The following is a 13,528-nucleotide window of genomic DNA, read 5'->3' on the forward strand; positions in this document are numbered from 1 at the left end:
TTTTTTGCTCTTAAAAGTGGTATAAATGAACCAAATTTACAAAAAATCCCACATTTCAAGAGAAAATACAGAGGAAATTACCTCAGTTTTGCCATTTCAACCTAAGTACTTACACACTTATCACAAAAAGATTGAAATATGCTCACTTTTTAATGTAGGTGTACAAGAGAGTGAGTCAATATTTTTATCTCTAAGGTGGGGTGGTACACTGGGCGGGTCGCTGACACACCTCTGCTCTGTAAAAGCTTTCAATACCAAAGAGAGGAGCGTGAGTTCCACTGAGACTCGGGACAGGTTTTACTCTCAGTATAAACACACTTACAGGCTGCTAACATCAGGGACAACGACTGGAAGAGTATCAACCTTGGTAAGTTCATCAAACATCCATTTCCACTATCTGTAAGTATGAGGAACTCTTAAAATGTAACTTTGATAATGGTGTACAGTAACAATACATTAGAAACTGCAACGAAAGGCATTGTGAAACTGGTGCCTCTAGTTATGAGTTATGAGTAGTAACTGTTCAAGATACTTGAATTAATGCTAATTTGATATTTGTTTGGTTCATTTATTAGAATATTAATCAACTTTGGAACGGGACATGTCCCTTTTACAACAAATGTTTCACTGTTTTGTAAAATGACGAGCGAAACCTGATATGTTTCCACCCAGAATGTGTTTAATAAGTTCTATGGGGTGTACCAGGAGATTATACCAATACTATGTGTGGCTGATATTGTGTTTTTTTGTGTTTGGGTTCTTTTATTTACAGTGGAATTAACTCAGCCAAAGTCTTAAAATGTGTTTTCACTTAGGACAAATAGACAGATTATAATTGTGGTTAGACTTTATTTTGAAATCCCACAAAAGGCCTGTTATATAAAACCCAAACCACACCACTTTGGTTTTGGCTGTATGCACAGATGAAATGGAAAATATCTTTGGTAGAGTATTTATTTTTTCAATGAAACCGGTCTTAAGTGATACTGGACGTCTGCTCTCTTGATACCAGTGGTTCCAGTCGGCTATTAATGGCCATTGAGGAGCAGAGAGATTGAGTAGCGAGGATCATTGTACTGTTGTCAGACTGGTTGGGCAGCTCATCATCCAACGTTTCTGAGTCGAGGCTGACTCAAACAGAGGAAGGCACATATTGTAAGAGGATGTTGCGTTTGAAGTTAAGACGTGTTATTTTAGAGACAAATGGCTGAGATTAAACAGCTTTAAGAGAAACTACAGCGCAACAGGGTAAATATTTTAACTGTTAGATATAACCATGAAACTTCCCAAGGTGGTTACTTACAGTAAAACAACTTTTTTTTATTATTACAAGTTTTCTTTTTGTTTAAACATGCCAATGAGGAATTTTTCTTATGAAATATGTGCTGATTCTCATGCATTGCCGGAACAGATACTGAACCTTGGATGAAGCCAGGCTCAAGTTCATTCTTGTCTCATTTTGTGAATGGATTTCTTTCAGAGGGAATCTTTAGGTGTCTTTTTAATGACTCCATAAATAAGAAAATAGTTAAAGACATGACTTTGGATCCAGGAATGAAATGTTCTTTAAATCAGGCAGTGAATGATTTATGAACAACCTCCTCTGTCAAAAGCCTCAGAATGTAGATAGGAATGGCGGGGACGGTTTTGGTTATTGAAGTGCTACAGAAAAAAACATTGAGAAGACGGCATTTAAAGATACGTTTCAATACATTTTGTGGAACACTACTGGTGTTTGAAGTGGAATATCACCATTACACTTTCCCAGTGGATCACATACCTTAAAACTATATTATTTTTGCAATACATGTTTTCTAAAATGTTATGTTCAGATAAGAAGATTAAGCATTATCTGATGCTAACCTTTGGTGATTTGAGGAGAAATCTACAGACACAAATAGACACAGTTATTAAAATGGGGTGTCTTAATCTAAATGTTATGGAAGCAACATACTCAAAATTGACCATTGCATTATATGTTATGTCAGTGGAGCAAAGGTCACTGTATCTCAACCTAACATGTTATCTAATCCCTTGTCTCTTTCCCCATTCGTAGAAAGCTCGTATAGCTTTCTCAAACCAGGCAAAGGATGACAAACATCTCACGATATCTTGTCAACGTAAGTCTAATTGTCTCATAATAACATTAATAGAGATGCCTTCCTCTTCAAGTTTCCTCACCCTCCTTTATCTTCCTGTTTGCAGCACCTGCTGACATTCTCTCTCAAGGATGGTGAGGTGATCAATGTGGAGGAGGCCCAGGCCCGGCTCTCCTTCCTGGCTCAGAGCAAAAAGCTGTGGAGTCAACAGATGTTCCTGGATGTTGGAGTTAAGGCCGTTCAACTCCGAGACATACAGAACCAGGTGGGAACAGATGCATGATGGTCAAGAAGGATGGTGTGAATAGCTTGCATGCATACTGACCTTTGGCTTCATGTTTGTGCGCAGGATGAGCTGGAGAACTACCCTTTCGCATCCATCTTCCGCTGCGACGCCATACACACAGAGAAACACTTCCCGTCCCTCCTCCAGCTGGTCTGCCAGAGTGCAGATCAGAAGAAGCCCGACATCCTCTTCTTCAACTGCGAGAATGTGAAGGTGAGTAATGACGCCTGAGCTTCCTCCAATCTGTGCGTCACTTTTGTATTTGTGTGTACAGTTCAGGTTTCACGAGTGACTCCACTTCCTAATTCTGTCTCTCACAGGCACAGCACATCTGTGACGACATCTCACGCGCAGTTTCTACTCCTTCCACGGGCAGGAGTAAGAAACCTGATGCCCTCAGGTACAGTGAATGTCATGGTCACAAAACTAAAATGTAAAAATGAAGACTTTAAAACTAGAAACCATCCATTTTATACCAGTTCTTGTTAAAATACAAGCTTAAAAGTGTATAATTTCCATGTCTCATCGTGTTTTTAATGTCTATGAGTGTTTGTTTGCATTCATATTGTATAGCAGGAGGTTCAAAAGACAGACACTGACAATACATGACCACTCAGACCAATCTCCCCATTCAACTGTTTGCGGTTCTCCTGTGTTATGTAACATTTTCCACTGATTCAAAGCATCCACCTGTCTGTGAATGAGTGGGAGAGAGAGGTCGGGGTAAACAGCTGAGCGAGAGAAAGACCTGCTTTACCGGTTTTGGCATAACTTAGGAAGGTGTGACAAAGAAAACAAGTCCAATGTGACAGAAAGCACAGAGAGCAGAGGAGGGAGGATGGCGGCAGCGCTGTGCAGTCTGTGGCTCTAACCTGAACGGATTACCTGATCTTTAAACCACTATTTGTATTTAAGGACGTTTAAAGGACATCACAATGTGGTAAGACCAATTGGTGGCTGTGTTAGATGCTGATTCTTAAGTAAGTTTGATTCAACACTCTTACAGGTGTTTGTATAGTAGGCAAACATGCAAAACGTGTGTCCACCTTTCCATTTAAATTGGTTTATTGCTTGCGTGAGAGTTTAGATAGAAGCTCAGTGAAGTCATGAGAAAGCTCAGAGTGTTTACAGTACGTTCAGAGTGGAATACGGGCTGCGGGGTTGAATTTCACACGCATCTCGTTTTATCTGTTGACAGAGGAGAGTGTAATCTGGCTCACGATACAAACATGTCATCCTGTTGTAGCTTTAGTCTGCATTCCAAGTCAGGATGAGCGTGTCTGCGATCCAAAATGTGTGCGACTACTTTATGGGTGTTTCCCTTTTGTCGTGTGGATTGAAAAAGCGCCCATCAAAACGACGGCTGTCGACATCACCTGAACTGTTGTTAAAGCTCTCCTCTCGTCCTCTAGGCTTCCTCAGAGTGGGGGGGGTATGATCGACCCGTATGAAATCCCAAGCCACCCCATCCCACATGCTCCAAACGCCCCTCCAGCCAACCCTCCACCTTACCCTGGACCCAGAGGTAAGCAGAACTACAAATGTTCACACGAATGCTTGTGTTTGATTGCAGAAGTATTCGGAGGGATTTGATAAGATGAGAAGGGAAAGAGAGAAGCGAGAGGTATTTAGGAGCACAGAGATTGCTTTGTGTGTGTGTGTGTGTGTGTGTGTGTGTGTGTGTGTGTGTGTGTGTGTGTGTGTGTGTGTGTGTGTGTGTGTGTGTGTGTGTGTGTGTGTGTGTGTGTGTGTGTGTGTGTGTGTGTGTGTGTGTGTGTGTGTGTGTGTGTGTGTGTGTGTGTGTGTGTGTGTGTGTGTGTGTGTGTGTGTGTGTGTGTGTGTGTGTGTGTGTGTGTGTGTGTGTGTGTGTGTGTGTGTGGGGGAGGTGGGTTTCAAGGGTAAAGGGGGCAGGGATTCCTAATGCAGGAGAAACCAAAGCTATGAGTGGAAATGGATGAACTGAATCCTATCTTCTCTTCTCTTCCCAAACAGCGAACGGCATAAACGGCGGGCAAGACATTTCCTTCCTGCGAGCAGAGCGAGAAGTGGTACGTCACATTCAGGTCTTTAATGTCACCTTTTGCTGTCCTTCACATCCGGACAGAGTTATTCACTGCTTATTTCATTCCTCAGGGGATCCTCAATCACTGCTTCGATGACATTGAGAACTTCATGGGAAAGCTGCAGCAGACTGCGGACGCTGCCACGGTGCTCAACCAGAAGAAGAAGAAGAAGAAGAAGAAAAGTAAAAAGCAAAGTGCTGAAGGTAGACAGAGATGCATGGGCTGTTTTGCACATGATACTCAAGTTGAAATCACACTGCTATGGATCCTGATGCTCGATTTTCTTGTGCTTTTCTCTGAATAACAGAAGACTTGCTCACTGCAAAAGCCCGCCCTCCAGCAGAGGAGGAATTTGTCGATATCTTCCAGAAATTCAAATACTGCTTCAGCCTGTTGGTGTGTATACAACCATGACACGTTTCCCTATATGCTATCTTGCTGTGACACAGAGTACATGACTCTATTTATATCTTTGAAGGCTCGTCTGAAGTCAACAATCTCCAACCCTTCATCAGAAGAGCTCGTTCACCACGTGTTCAAACCTTTGGATATGGTGAGTGCTTTCACCTCCACGCCTCCACCGGGCAACACTTGTTGTTGTTGTTGTAAACACAAACACACATGTTAAAAAAAGACTGAGGAAGACGTGATACATATATTTATATAGCCTACTTTTTTCAATACACAGAAATAATGATATACATGAAAGGGCGTAAACAATTGCAGCATAGCACAGAAATAAGTCATACAGATATGAAGAGATTCAAATATTAAAAGACAATTACATCAAAATAAAGACATGAGTACTATTATACATTATAATAAATATATTGAGTCAGTCAAAGTTGTATTTCATTATTCTCAACATAACTTAGGTGGCTTTTCATAAGCAAGAGTTAAAGAAGGTGACAAATATATTTAAATAAATCTCATACTTTTAAAAATGTTACAATATGGCAGCAGCTAAGCAGAAGAAAAGGTTGTAGATAAAGCATGTCAAATATAATCGTAGTTTAATTTACTATTTAGGTTATACAATTGTGTTGTCTGCATGTTTGCCTCTGAGCTGATTGAGTAGAATACATCTAAAGCAAGTATATGTCATATGTATGTGTAAGTGTTCATTGTATTTGGTACAGAAAGTACATCCAGTATTGACACAGGGGCGTTCCCTGTCAGATAGCCTCATAGAAACTCAGAGTGCTCAGCATTTGTTCAGGCTGTTCAACGTGGCAGTATTTGTAAGCTGGTATGTGTTCTTGGTACACTTGGTGAGATATTGGGTCTAGATTTAAGCTCTAACTACCAAAAGGGCACATCACTGTCCGCTGGTTGCTGCTTCAAACCACACGGTGAATAACAGCTGTCAGAAATAGGACATGTTAACTTACTTTAAAAAAACAAGAGCATTAACAGAAGAGTATGGAAGGTTTATGAACCTAGTTTTGTTTTGTTCAAGGCACTTCCAAATCATCCTAATTGTGGCCTATTCATTTAATTGTTTTAAAATGTGAAGCATCAGGCATGGAGTTGAAGGTGTGCCTGACCAGTATGTTTGACAGAACATTAAAGTGATGAGTTAAGACTATGTCATAGAGAAGCAAAGGGTGTGTTTGATTTGTGCGTGAATGGAAATAGCTTCATACTTGTAGGACTGAGTCCTCTATTGCTTGTTCTGGGATGCATCCATTAGGCTTGTGTGTGTGTGGGTGTGTGTGTGTGTGAGGCCCTATTATACTCCTACTTCGGTAAAATAGTGACGTCACTATGTAACACTCGCACTTCTATCGGCTCACGCTCCAACACAATGTACGTGCACAATGTGGCTAAGGGACGGGACATGTCTGAGCGGTTGACCAATCACAACAGACTCGGACAGCTAACCAATCAGAGTTTCTGGTTTCACACTCTTTCTGAGGCTCTTCTTAGATGTTCACCATCAGCCCTCGTTTGTGCAGACTGAGATCATGAACAGTGTTTTGTTTGATGCGTGTGTGTTCAGATGGTGAAGACCACAGGGGGGCCTGCGCTCGGGGGCTCGGTGTCCAGCCCCGCCCTCACCAGCTCGGCTGTGTCCCTGCTGCAGGACACCCTGAGCGACGGGGAGAAGCAGCTGTGGACGTCTCTGGGTCCCAACTGGACGCAGCCACGGTCAGTACCAACATGCAGGGGTGACAGGGGAACGAGAGGGAGTACACTTCTTCAAGGATCTAGTTTTACATTATTTCACATCATCTATTGGACCTTTGTTGACATTTCACGGTGCAATCAAAGTATTCATTCTTATCTTTTTGATTTCACAGTTGCACTGATTTTGTTTGTCAACCCCTTTAGCCAGATGAGTGTTAATTAAAAGTGAAATATATCAATTATTGCAGGATCCTTCATCGCTCATATTATGCAGTTTATTCACTGAAAACATCAAACATGTAAGATGTGCGCAATACTCTAAAGTTAAATTGGGGAACTTTATTGTAATAATTACTTCCTCCAAGCTGACAATATAATCATGTTGGCAAAATTAAACACATATTTAAAGGGCTTTCTCTGGCATATAAAACAGGATCAGAATGTTTTGGCAAATTGTGTTTAAATATATACAATACATTTGATCCGCAATGCTCTGGATTTCCAAAAAAGAAATTACAGCTAGGAAAAATACAACAAACTGGACCAATAAAGGTTTGGCAGGTTCTGTCTATTGTTAACTTTATTGTGATCATTTAAAATGGTAAAGATATGTTCCTCTTAGGCGACAGGCAGCTTTAAAAGAAAGATTCAAGCTTTTGTAAAAACCTCCAAACACTGGGCGTAGGAATGTTTAAAAGTCATGTTTCTACATTGCTCTGTGACACTTAAAGGATATCTGATTACTGTTGAACCATCGTTTTAGTTTCTTAAGTTGAACCCAAGTGGCTGTGTGTCTCCTCACAGCTCTCAGCTCCGAGGGCCCGTCGCTCCCTACACTCCTGTGTTTTTGGACGGGTGGAAGCCGGAGGCCTCGAGGGCGGACGGGCAGGTTTGGGAAGATCCGGTCGAGTCACAGCACAAACATGACGCCCTCCGAGTCAAACCAGAGGTACGGAATGCCTGCTGCGAGTCACACGGCTCAGACACTCGCTCCATTGTGTGTGTCTAGAGGAAACAGCACTGGGAATATGCGTGTGTAAAAGTACAACACGGGGGTTGAACGTAATAACAGACACACAATACCACGTAAAGATCAAGTAAACACTGGAGCTGAACTCTCCTGTAGAGGGGCCTCAGTTCACCTCACAGCCAGTGGTACAATCTGTATTTAAATGGTATGTCTGTGATAACATGGCCTTGTATTGCTCCATGAGATGATTGTCGAAGGCCGAGTTTCTGCTGATGAATGCGTTTGCAATTCAAGAATTTGATAATGAGCATATTTTGAGTCACCTAATTCTTGAAGGCTTACTCACAGAAGACGAAACCGTAAAAGCTGTGTGCATGACTCTTTTATTTGGTCAACCACTCCCCTCCCTGTGTGGGGTGACCGCTCACCTGATTCACTCCACCCAAAAGTGCCTGTGTTGTAAATTCATTCATAAATGTCCAACCTTTGCTACCCCCAGCAGCTGCCAAGTGGTCCTCCAGAAATCCACATCAGTGATGAAACGTAGGTCTTCTTCTTTAACAAGCATATCAATCAGCTGCTAAGACCCTCCCCACTCCCTGTCCACATGATAACAGGGTCTGTTTCCTCCTCTCAGAGACGGCAGTGAACTCCCCCCCGACCCGGACAGACTCTACAGCTGCACGTACGACTTCATCGCGAGGAACAGCACCGAGCTCTCCGTGCAGCAGGGGGAGACTCTCGAGGTAATGAAGTCAAGTACAGTGAGATATGTTCGTGGTGCATTCAGGGACCCAGCATGAGGTTACATGTGAGAGACGTGTATTGTACTTTTTACTTCACTCCATTTGTCTGACACATGTCGTTTTAAACATGTTTGATAAACTGAAAGATGAAAAGTGAATCGATGGGTTTAGAAAATGTTCCTAGTTCTTAAACTAATTGCTCTTGGGCTAGCTTTAGAAACTCATGAACAGCTGACCATTTATGGATATGTTTTTCACACAGGACAGATTCATACAAAGATATGATGGTCTTTTAGAACATGAAGCATTGCTGTCATTTAAACTACACACCAGTATCGGAAACAATCTACAGCAGTAAAATGCAAAGCTCATTAATGCAGCAGGTGCATGTTTCTGTTGCTTGTGGTGGATTGTTTCACAGTGTGGTATTAGTACTTACCTAATTAAAGGATGTCAATCCGTTTTACAGGTGATTGAATCGTCCAAGCGCTGGTGGAAGTGTCGTAATCGGTTCGACCAGATTGGATTTGTCCCCTTCAACATCCTGGAGCCCTTGACTCACGTCGACAGCCCCGTCCACAACAGGCCTCCCAGTGTAAGAGACACGCACGCACACACACACGCGCGCACACACACACACACACACACACACACACACACACACACACACACACACACACACACACACACACACACACACACACACACACACACACACACACACACACACACACACACACACACACACACACACACACACACACACACACACACACACACACACACACACACACACACGCGCTATCACCTGTACATACCTGACCTCTTTTCTCCTCATTCCTGCAGGCTCCAGTTCCCCTCGCCAAGACTTTCTCTGTGGTCCCTCCCAGCCCCCCTGCTCTCCCCCAGGCCCACTCCCTCGCCCACTCCCCCCAGCGCCCACGCAGTTTACCGCCTTACAACCAACACATACCAGCTTCAGAGGACCCAGAGAATAAAGGTAGGTGCAGAATTTGTATGTGTTTGTGGAGGAGTTGGCAGCTTACAGACTGTGAAAACCTAGTTTGAAAACACCGAGCAGCTCGAGCTCAGTAAAGATCGTTCTCCTAGTTATTCATCAAGATTTAATGCTTTGTAAATTCATAATATGTTGCTGCATTTGTAAGTTATCCAAATTATGCAAGGAATTCGGAATAAAGAGGGAAAAAGGTCAGATGTCAGACAAGGTTTACTTAATTCATAAATAATAATATTAATAATAAAATATGTTTTTAATAAAAGCATAAAGGCTGAATTGGATGGCAATTTTCGTACAAGAAAAATACATTTAAAATAGTACTTTTTCTTCACTGCTTTTAATGTATAATTCGTTTTTAAATGCTTTTTAAAAATGAATTTTAACCTATTTTTGTAAAGAGTCTTTGATCTTTTTATGATTACTATTATATATACATGTTATTATTATCACACCAGCAAGCTTATCATTATTGTGTATTTCAGTATGTAATGAAGTCCCTTCTCCTCTCTGCAGTCATGCTGATGAATGACGAGCTGCTGCAGAGGCTTGCCAATGGGAAGACCCACCTGAACAAACCCCTGGTGATCCCCCGCTCCTCGGAGACCTCGGTCCCGCTGGACTACCACTCCCCTCCGGACGAGGTGGCCGAGTGGCTGCGGGGGAAGGGCTTCAGCGAGCCGTGAGTCAGCATGTTTACACTGTGGGAGTTCTCCCTTTGAAATGGCATTTTACTACCCTAAAGTCAACATATTGACAGGGTAAACGGGAATAAACAAGAGGAGGGTTTTCCTTAGTACATTTACTCCAGAACTGTACTTAAGTACTATTTTGACATACTTTACTTGAGTATTTACATGTATCATTGCTACTTTATACTTCTACGTTACAGAGGGAAGTACAACACTTTGTTAGTATATAAGTATTCATTTAATGCTACATACCTATACCTTAACTTCAGCACATTATAGAAGGTTAACAGTGTTTTAATCTCCACTACATTTGTTTTTGGTTATAGTTACTTTTTTTTAGTGAAAACCAAAGATATTCTAATGTGATGTGCTGCAGTACTGTTGTACTAATAAACAATAGTATTTTAAGTAACTGACATTGGTTCCACATTGATAAACTACCAGATTAAAACGATCAATGTCATTCTGTTTAAAAAAATACTTTTGATACTTTAAGGACATTTATATGATAATGTACCTTTACTTAAGTAACATTTTGAATGTTGGACTTTTTCTTGTATTTATAGCCTGTATATCACTACTTTTACTTAAGTGAATCATCTGAGTACTTCTTCCTCTGCTAGTGTATGACTTTGGATCCTCTGTATTCTCCTCAGGGCGGTGTCGTGTCTCGGGGTGCTGACGGGCGCTCAGCTGTTCTCCCTGAACAAGGAGGAGCTGCGCGCGGTGATCCCAGAGGAGGGAGCTCGCGTGTACAGCCAGCTCACCGTGCAGAAAGCCCTGCTGGAGGTCAGTACAGCACAATTACATCCTGTTTCCCAGGGGCGGCGGGTGCTGTAGGCTAGGGAAGGCTAAGCCTTCCCAAATATTTGTGTCACTGCATCCTGGTAAAATAAAAATATAATGTTTGTGTCTTTGACATTAGCACTGCTATGCAGCCACCTGTGCCCTGTACTACTACGAAGCCAGTTTAAACCCTGGATATGTTTAGTTTGAGTTATCTAAACTAACCCTAACAAACGAGATCTCGACGCTGGTTAATATCAACTCGGTAAATCAAGCCAGGGCTTCTCTCACCAGCTGAGAGCGCGTTCACGTGAAAGGGGTGGGGTTAGCAACATTTGACCAATCACAAACAGGGACAAGTGCACTGACAGCGCAGCGTCATACTTCATTCATGAAAAGTAAACTAATATTAGACAAATATGAACTTTAAAGTTCATATTTGTCTAATATTAGTCATCCATGACTTAAGCATAATAATCCAGGATACAAGCCACCTGCAAGATGAATACAGAACAACTGGTTACAACATAAATAAACTACCGAGTGTTTGAAAGCGTAACAGTTTTATGATATCACTGCCCCATCTAAGACACGAGTGGATCTGACTTTAATTACATTTGAGTTGAGTGTTTCGTCAACCTAGTGTGTTGCTTAAAATAATACTTCTGCATACAGTATGTGACACTGTGAGTGTTGCACGGCCAGATACGGCTCAGCTGACTCAGATAAGGAGATAATATAGGCCAGGGGCGGACTGGCCATCGGGACGTTCGGGACGAATCCCGATGGGCCGGTACTGAAGTGGGCCGGTCGGACGATGTGGGCCGGCCGGTAACCGGCAGGGCTCGACATTAAATGGCCCGCTGGCCCGGAAGCTCTATTTAGACACCCCGTTTATAAACGCTACATCATAGCGTTCCGTGAGTCGGTTGTCGTTGTTGTTGGGTGAAAAGCAAACAGCTGTTTGCTGCGGAGCGCAGCGGGAGCAGGCTCCCGTGAGCGGGAGCGCGCTCCTTCAGACTATCGCGCCACCTAACCATTCGCCAAATGTTTTTAATACCAGCGGTAACCGGCCAAGCGCCGGGCAAAAAACAATCTTCAAATAAAAGAAAGTCACCGGAGGAGTTAAAGGAGAGTGACAGGGAGTATGAGAAGAAGAAGTAGAGAACGTTTCAGTCTGCTTGATGGAGTTGGCTGCAGTGACGCGTCCTAAAACCCTTTTATAATCTATCGATTATCGATTTTTTTTTCATTATTTACCCTTAATGTCTACCGCTAGTAAATTGTCTACCCGTCCGTCCGTCCGTCGACAATTTACTAGCGGTACCGAAGTGGGCCGGTCGAGAGTCCCGGGCTGATTTGTAGTCCCAGTCCGCCCCTGATATAGAAAATGATATTATATGATCGATGATCTGATTGAATGTGATATGAATGATAAGTACGACACGTCGGCGTCTTCTCGGCATACAGCAGTTTAAACTGTATTTCCTTTATCCTTTATATCCTCCGCACACTGAGCTCTGATTTTTCAGCAGGCGGTGCTTTCACTGAGTTGATCTCTTTTCTATAGACGCCGGAGGCGGGCAGCGTCAGGTAAAAAAAAAGTGATTTAGCTTTCCCAAACCTGAGCCTCACGCGCCGCCTATGCTGTTTCCATCAAAGTTAATTAATGACATAACTATTGAGAAAGCACAAAGCAGATTTCACAATAAATCAGGTGGTCAATATTTGAGAAGGTGTAGAAAAACATGTATGACGACTGCCGATTGCTACAAACTATTTATCACCTAAATTGCACTCGTAAATAACCGCAGGAAAAGACAAATGTATTTTAGGACAGTAACATAGTAAAATGCATCTAGTCTAAAAACGTGTGCCCATTATATGATATATTTAATTTAACTTTTTCTGAAAATGTAACCTGGTGACAGGGAAAACAATAAGGAAACATAAATATTATCAAATAAATAATTGACGCAGTATCAGAAACATGGAAACACTGTCATGTCAAGCAGCATACATTGACTTCCTTCACTTGTCGATGCTTCTTTGAGTCGGTTTATTTTGCCTTCACTGTAATTTGTGAATTACTTTACAATTAGCATGTTAAATTATGCCTGTTATTCGTTGAGACTGTGCTGCTGGGGCCATTTTAACCTGAGTAAATATATCTTTGTATTTCCACACGTGTTGATACAAATATTGCGTCTTTAACCTTTGACCTACTCTGCGCCTGCCTCCTTCAGGATGCCAGGAGGGCCACAGAGCTGGAGGCGGTGATGGAGAAACAGAAGATGAAGGTGGACCTGAAACTGGAGAGCAGCACGTTCTGAGCAGCAGCGTCTACATCGTGAAGAGCCTCCCATGAAGGATTGTTCTAAAAGTGTCGTCAATCAAGACAGAAGACATTAACAATATAGTATAGGATACACATTGGACAGCTACTTAACTATCCAACATTGTCTGTGAAGCTGAAAAGGTCATTTTGACTCTTTCTTCATCCTAAAACCAAAGTATTTGGCAGCGAATCAGAAATGTAAGATTTGAATAGTAGCAGACGCTGTGCCAATTTAATATTTTAACATTAAAGGACACTATTTGTAATGTATATTGTTACATTTTAATGTGTATAGCTTCTTTGTTTCGTTTCTAGTACTAACTTAAATGAAATGTATTTATCTTTGTTTGTATAATGTTTTGGTATAATACCATTCCTTGACTTTGGTAAAAAGAAAAAGGCC

General features: G+C 42.0%; 1 protein-coding gene across 2 annotated transcripts; it reads left to right on the forward strand.

Moving 5' to 3' along the window:
* The first annotated feature begins 280 nt into the window (after positions 1–280).
* Positions 281–13,411, forward strand: LOC117464379 (epidermal growth factor receptor kinase substrate 8-like protein 1). 2 transcript variants are annotated; one of them, XM_034106780.1, is made up of 19 exons: positions 281–367; positions 2,057–2,120; positions 2,206–2,364; positions 2,449–2,598; positions 2,706–2,785; positions 3,798–3,910; positions 4,378–4,433; positions 4,519–4,651; positions 4,756–4,844; positions 4,927–5,001; positions 6,451–6,599; positions 7,383–7,527; positions 8,048–8,091; positions 8,186–8,294; positions 8,764–8,889; positions 9,141–9,294; positions 9,826–9,991; positions 10,658–10,790; positions 13,034–13,411. In XM_034106780.1, the coding sequence occupies exons 2-19, from the start codon at positions 2,091–2,093 to the stop codon at positions 13,118–13,120; spliced, it is 1,998 nt and encodes a 665-aa protein (XP_033962671.1). In that variant the 5' UTR covers positions 281–367; positions 2,057–2,090; the 3' UTR covers positions 13,121–13,411. The 2 variants fall into 2 exon arrangements, with proteins under 2 accessions (XP_033962671.1, XP_033962672.1); XM_034106781.1 differs by having other exon boundaries at positions 8,051–8,091.
* Positions 13,412–13,528: the final 117 nt, after the last annotated feature.

This window comes from Pseudochaenichthys georgianus, chromosome 19 (genome assembly GCF_902827115.2).
Source record: "Pseudochaenichthys georgianus chromosome 19, fPseGeo1.2, whole genome shotgun sequence".
Classification (NCBI taxonomy): Eukaryota; Metazoa; Chordata; class Actinopteri; order Perciformes; family Channichthyidae; genus Pseudochaenichthys; species Pseudochaenichthys georgianus.